General features: G+C 41.2%; 1 protein-coding gene across 1 annotated transcript in view; it reads left to right on the forward strand.

Moving 5' to 3' along the window:
- Positions 1-6,510, forward strand: part of LOC101864461 (macrophage mannose receptor 1) — an 8,459-nt gene extending 1,949 nt beyond the window's left edge. Inside the window, exon 2 of the mRNA XM_005098545.3 lies at positions 5,654-6,510. Within this exon, the coding sequence (XP_005098602.1) occupies positions 5,654-6,135 (482 nt within the window). The 3' untranslated portion in view covers positions 6,136-6,510. The remainder of the gene's footprint in view (positions 1-5,653) is intronic.
- Positions 6,511-7,104: the final 594 nt, after the last annotated feature.

Genomic DNA, 7,104 nt, shown 5'->3' on the forward strand with positions numbered 1-7,104 from the left:
AGTATTTAGTCTCTCGAGTAAGATGTCATGATCAATAGTGCCACATGCAGCCGAAAGGTCTAAAAGAGTAAGAAGCAACACTTTTCTTTCATTAATTATTATCAAAATGTCAGTACAGATCTTTAGTAACGTTGTCTAGGTACTTTAATATGCCTTGTAGGCTGACTGGTCAATTTCACTGAGATTATATAATAATATATGAGAGTCTATTAAAGCAACCTTTTCCAGAATTTTGGATAAAAATGAAAGATTTGAAACTGGCCTAAAGTTCTTTAAGTCTTTTAAATCAAGTATAGCTCTTTTCAAAAGGGGTCTAGCATATGCTGTTTTAAAACAATTTGGTACTGTGCCTGTGAGGAGAGAATCATTTACAATAATTTTGATAATGTGTCGAAAAAGTTAATCTTAACAATTTTTGAAAGGCTTGAGGGCATAGGGTCCAAGGCGCATGTTTTTTAAAGGTCTGTTTAAAACAATGTTTGATTTCCAGTTCGGTTGCTGGATCATAGTCCCAAAACGAGCTTTGCTTCATTTAGGGGAAAAATGAGCTTCACATGACACTGTTCTCTCTCTCTCTCTCTCTCTCTCTCTCTCTCTCTCTCTCTCTCTCTCTCTCTCTCTCTCTCTCTCTCTCTCGCTTGTCCTTTCTAACTCCCGGTAGTGCACAGGCCATCAACAACATTACTCCAGCGAAGCCTGTCCTGAGCATCCTTTTCTATCTGTTTCCATGATGTCCCCTCTTTTTCAATTTCCGCTTTTACCGCTCGCCTCCATGTCATCTTTGGCCTTCCCTTCTTACGCTTTCCTTGTTGGTTCCACGTTAAAGCCTGCCTGATGATGCTTGTCGGGGGTCTCCTCAGGGTGTGTCCAATCCATTTCCATTTCTTCACCTGAATATCTTCCTTTACTGGCCTTTGGCTTGTTCTCTCCAACAGTTGAGCATTCGTGACTCGATCGTACCACTTGATCTCCACTATCCTTCGTAGGCATCCATTTACGAAGCTCTGCAGTTTCCTTGCTGCTGATGCTGTGAGCCTCCATGTCTCTGAACCATACAGTAGAACAGTCTTCACGTTTGTTTTGAAGATCCTCAGTTTGGTGTTCAATCCCAGTTCCTTAGACATCCATATATTCCTGAGAATGATGAATGCTGCTCTTGCCTTTTGGATTCTGACCTTGATGTCTTCGTCTGTTCCCCCTGCCTTGTTGATGACACGTCCCAGGTAGGTGAAGGATTCAACATCCGTCAATGGTGCCCCTTGCAGTGTGATAGGAACGTCGGCTGCATTCATTCGTAGAACTTTCGTTTTTTCCGTGTGAATATGGAGTCCAACACTACGGGAGAAGGTCCTGAGGCGATCTGTTTTCTGTTGCATCTGAGCCCGACTGTGGGAAAAAAGTGCCAAGTCGTCGGCAAAGTCCAAGTCTTCCAGCTGACTGAAAAGGGTCCACTGTATGCCACCGTGTTGTCCCGATGTGGTCTGTCTCATTATCCAATCCACTGCTAATAAAAAGAGAAAACGCGGCAGCAGGCATCCCTGTCTCACTCCTGTATTCACTTCAAACGAGTCTGTTCGCTGCCCTCCAAGTAAGACACTGCAACTCATTTCCTCATACATCTTCTTGATCAATCTCACGAACTTGTCAGGTATTCCGTAGTGGCGCATGAGCTTCCATATTGAGTCCCTATCTAGGCTGTCAAAAACTTTCTCGTAGTCAACAAAGTTAACGTACAGGGGAGAGTTCCACTCGGTGGACTGCTCCACTATTATCCTCAAAGTTGCAATCTGATCTGTACATGATCTCTTTTTACGAAAGCCTGCCTGCTCCTCTCTTAGTTTTGCATCCACGGCTTTCTTCAGTCTTTCCAGTATGGTACGACTTAAAATCTTCCCCGGAATGGAAATGAGCATGATTCCTCTGTAGTTTTTACACTCATGCAGGTCTCCTTTCTTGGGTAGTTTCACGAGCAATCCTTCTCTCCAATCCTGTGGAAATTCTTCGTTGTCCCATATGTTGCTAATAATTCCATGAAGAATCCCTGCCGCAGTGTCGATATCCGCCTTGAGAACTTCTGGGGGTTCCATCTGGGCCGGCTGCCTTGCCTGCTTTCTGGTGTCTTATCGCCTCCTTGATCTCCTCTAAACTAGGCTTTTCTTCACTTACCCCCAGATCAATCTCTGCTGGTGGAATGTCAAACTGTTTTTCTGGCCTTGGTCTGTTCAGCAGCTCTTTGAAATGCTCCTTCCAGCGTTCTTTCTGTTCGTCTGGCACATCTGCGTTCTTGTATCTGCCTGCAAGTTTCTTGGTGGTTTCATACATGTTTCCTGCCCCTGCTGTTTCCTCTGCCTCGCGCGCTAGGTCATCTACATAGTTTCTTTTGTCTTTCCGTAGGCTGACTTTTACCTCCTTCATTGCTTTCGTGTATTCTTCTTGGGCCTTTGCTTTGGCTGCTCTTGTCTTGCTCCTGTTTACCTGATCCTTTTTCTTTTTCATTTCTTTTATCTTCCTCAAAGTGGTGGCCGATATCCAAGGCTTGTGCTCACGTTTCCGTTTCCCCAGTACCTCTTGATACACCGTGGTCCAGCCTTCTTTTATTGCCTCCCATGTTTCTTCCACGTGGCTATCCTCGCCTAGTGTTTCCAACACTTGGAACCTGTTCTTAACTGCTGCATTAAACTCCTCTCTTGATGATGGCTCTCCCAGAAATTCCACGTTGTACCGGTACCTATGATTATTGACAATTCCCTTTTTTCGCTTTAGTTTCCGTCGGATGGTTGAAATGAGCAAATGATGGTCCGAAGCTACCTCTGCACCCCTGTAAACTCTAACATCCCTCATTGATCTCCTGAATTTCTTTTTGACACATATGTGGTCAATCTGGTTTTCAGTTTGTTGGTCTGGCAACACCCATGTTGATTTGTGTATCCGTTTATGTGGGAAAACAGTCCCTCCTATTATGAGCCCATTCGTTACACATATTTCTGCAAATAGTTCTCCATTCTCGTTTCTGACTCCAAGTCCGTGTTTCCCCATGATTTCTTCAAAGCCTACATTGTCACTGCCTACCTTAGCGTTGAAGTCGCCCATTAAAATCAAGATGTCCTTCCTTCTAACCTGATCAATAGTATTTTGTAGCATTTTGTAGAAAGTCTTTTTCACATCCTGGTCCTTATCATTGGTGGGAGCATATCCCTTGATAACATGAAGGTTGATGTCTTTCTTCTGTGAACGGAATTCAGCTGATATTAGTCGCGGGCCCTCTGCTTTCCAGCCTATCAAAGCCCGCTTGGCGTGTGTTGATAACAGAATACCTACTTCTTCTGTATGCGGCGAGTTTTCCTCCAGATGTCCAGAGTAGAGAACTGTTTCCCATGAAGCAAGTTGGCACCCCCTTGCATTTGTCCATCTCGTCTCACAGAGACCCAATATGTCCAGTTGGTAGCCCTCCATCTCTCTTGCAACCTGCAGTGCCTTCCCTGCCTCGTACATTGTACGAACATTCCAGGTACCAAGTCTGGTGGTTTTTCTGGTCGACAGGAGGTTTCTCGGCTTGGTGGCTTCCTTCCGGCTTTCACCACCCTGCGTCATTCTCTCCTCTCCTCTGTGATGAAGGTCCTCCATCTTCCAGAACTGGCGGTCGTGTTATTTTTGCTGTTGATGTTTTTGTAGCTGCTTTTTGTTTTATGGGAAAGGGCTGCTAACCTTTTGCCCAACCGACCTTAGTCGCCTTCTACGACATGCGCGGTACGGATACATTGGTCCTATTCTTTGCTCCCCTGTCTCTTGGACAGGGCCCCGAGAACCACAAGGGTGATGACCCTGTTCACTCAAAAAAAACCCATGTTTATAAAAACTCTTGATATGCCATAAACAGATATAGTTGTCAGTCTTACGAAAAAAAGTGAAAGTATTGGATTTTTCTAAGGCAGAACCCCTTTCCCATAGTGTCACAGCCCTTTATTCCGTTTTTTTGCTTGCGAGTGAGCCTGATAGGGGAAAGAATAGTTACTGAAAAGCATTTAGTTTTGCTCATTAAGTTGTGGCATGTCCAGGCTGCATTCAGGAACTGAAAGCGATGTCTGTGGTGTAGCGGTCAGGCTCTTCGCAAGGGACCCAAGATCGATTTCCGAATGGGGAGAATTGTTATGGAGTATCACGATTTTTCTGCTCTGACGTTACATCCCTCTCAGCCGGGATTGACGCTGACAGGAGGCTGAAAGGTCTAAATAATTGTATTGATGGCGGCGTAAAACACTTAAATATAAATATTCGTATTACATAAATTAATATTACGTTGTGGACTTTTATCACCTGTAAGACTTCCTGCAAAGAATTTTCAAATTTGTTCGATTCAAATTTCAAAATGTTATGTCAAATATATGGCTAGTTTATGTAAAAGACAATACAAATGAAATAAAACCAGCGCCTGTAATCTTGAGTTTAGAAACTTTACCGTCGCGCGCAGAAGACTTTATGACTTTGACTTCTGTGCGTAGAATTTTTTAAACCGAGTATCCCTTACTCTCTCCTTGGATTTTCTATCGCTCTCTGTTCGGACTGTCCAAGACAGGCAGAGCCAAAACAGCTCGTCTTCTTGTCTCCTAAATAATCTAAAATGTGTCAATAAGAGCGTAGAATTTTTACAGTTACTATTTTTGGTGAAAAAGCAATGTTAATGACAATTCATAAGAAATACATTTCTTAATGTTTACCCGAGGGATGTAATTAAATAATCAGAGAAACTTCATCGATAAAAAGGCACCATTTTTGGATTGCATAAAAGCAACCTACAGTTTTGAGTCTTGACGCTTTTCATTTCACGTGAAAAAGTAGTCTAAAAAGTAAGTAATGTTATGAAAATAGCATTTGGATGCTTTCGTTAGAGTTCCATTAAGCGTTAATAAAAAGAAAAGTTGCGTTTTTTTCTGGAGCACGTGTCGGATTTTAAAACTATTTTTTGTTTTTAACATGAAGCCCAGGTCTTTGTTAAATATAAAAACAATAAATAAACAAATCGCAATAACAAAATATTATGATCATTGTCACTCAAGAAAGACGGTAGGTTCAACTCAACATTAGAAAAATCGAGGCACGAGCTTGCTCAGCGCGTTTGTGCAATTACTAAGACATCCAAAGTCTTTTTTTCTGTTTTTTTCCCTTGACATTGAATAATCTGGAAACAGCTAGAATGTGAGAAACGTTCTGATGTCTCGATTTTTCCAATGTTGAGTTAAATCAACCATCTTTCTTGGGTGAGAATGATCAAATGTTACTATTACTGCTGTTTTAATAATCCAAGACTGCAACTTCATTTAACAAACGGGTGTAAAAAGATGCGCCAATTGGTCAGAACAATTTGTGAGGTTTCTTTTGAAAAATGTTAGTACAGATATACTGTGAACACTAATTAAAGTACCAAATTGTTCTTTTTATGACATGGCCTACTTTTTAGGCTTCTCCCCTAAAGGAAAATCGCAAAGACTCAAAAGACTAGGTTGTTATACCCAATCAAAAGGGGGTGCTTTTTAAAATCTCCAGTATTTTATTTTAATCAATATGTGAACAAAATTCATATCTTGAATACTAAAACAAATCTCCATATTTGTTCTCAGATAGTTAATACTCTAAAACACTTTTATCTTTCTCATAGGAAATACCAAAAGTATCGATGACTGTCCATCGGGGATACCACGGAACAAGTTCTTGCAGTTTCGCAAAGGCCTGTGCTACGAGTTCGCAGTGACAACATATCGTCACTTCTGGCATGCAGAGAGCAACTGTCTGGCGAACGGCGGGCTACTCGTTCAAATCAAGTCAAAAGATATTAACGACTACATTAAAAAAGAGCTTCATGAAACCTACAAGGAGCGATATGACACATGGATTGGTCTTGACGACGCCAATCCTGGGGAGAAATTCACGTGGGCCGACGGCAGCAGTGTGAATTATGAAAACTGGGCACCTAATGAAGGCGAGAGATTTAGTGGCGGGTTGGACGCTTGCGCCACAATCGACCCTGTCAACGGAACCTGGATCGATTATCCCTGCCAAGGATTTCTTTTTGAAGAAGTCAAACCCTACGTGTGCGAGTATGACCCCGATAACCTTTTGACCACCCCAGCTACGAATTAGTATTTTAATATAATTTGGTTAAAAAGAATGCCTCGCAATTAAAGACAATTAACCGTTTACTCAGACCAATTAGACATGCCCGTTAGTAAAACTGATTACGTTAGAAATAAATAATATTCTGACGAGATCAATATTTCCCCCTGTCTCACTTACGATATCTGAATAGGAGGCAATTTCTGCTGTTGAAGACACAAACTTTCTCATCCTGAGATGACTCTATTCATTTGTGGAATCTTCATAACAAGTCCGTATTGATAAAAGTGAAGTCGCCATCAGTAATAATATATTCCTGTCTATTCTGGTTGTTCGTAAACGATTTGATTTCAATATTTATAGAGGTAGACGTCTTACCAATAAATTGTGCATTGGAACATTGTGTCCTGACTTGTCTTTTCTTAAAGTGTACTGGCTTTTTCAAAACAAATTTCTTACACGCACTTACATGTGAGTGTTATATCTGGCTACCATTTGCTACATACACCTAAATGTGAGTCTATATCTGGTTATTCATTAGCACACTTAAATGGGATTGCTATAATATCTGGTTACCATTCGCTACAAACACTTACATGTGAGTGCTATATCTGGTTACTATTTGTTAAATACACTTAAACTGTCACAGCACACAACAGTAGTTTGACATAATTGTTCAAAGTTGTCGCGTGGGCTGAAGTTAGTGTCTCTTTAACAATTCCAGAGCAGCACCGACTGGCATTAAACCCTGGGTCTTATCGCTGAAATTGTCCGTTCTGTGATTCAAACATACAGCTGCACATACACATATCTAAAACCCACATAGTATACAAACATACACAAATACACACATATAGAAAGACCCAAATAAACACACACACACAAACATACACACACACAAACATACATACATACATACATACATACATACATACATACATACATACATACATACATACATACATACATACATACATACATACATACATACATAGC

The sequence above is a fragment of the Aplysia californica genome, unplaced genomic scaffold, assembly GCF_000002075.1.
Source record: "Aplysia californica isolate F4 #8 unplaced genomic scaffold, AplCal3.0 scaffold00186, whole genome shotgun sequence".
NCBI lineage: Eukaryota > Metazoa > Mollusca > Gastropoda > Aplysiida > Aplysiidae > Aplysia > Aplysia californica.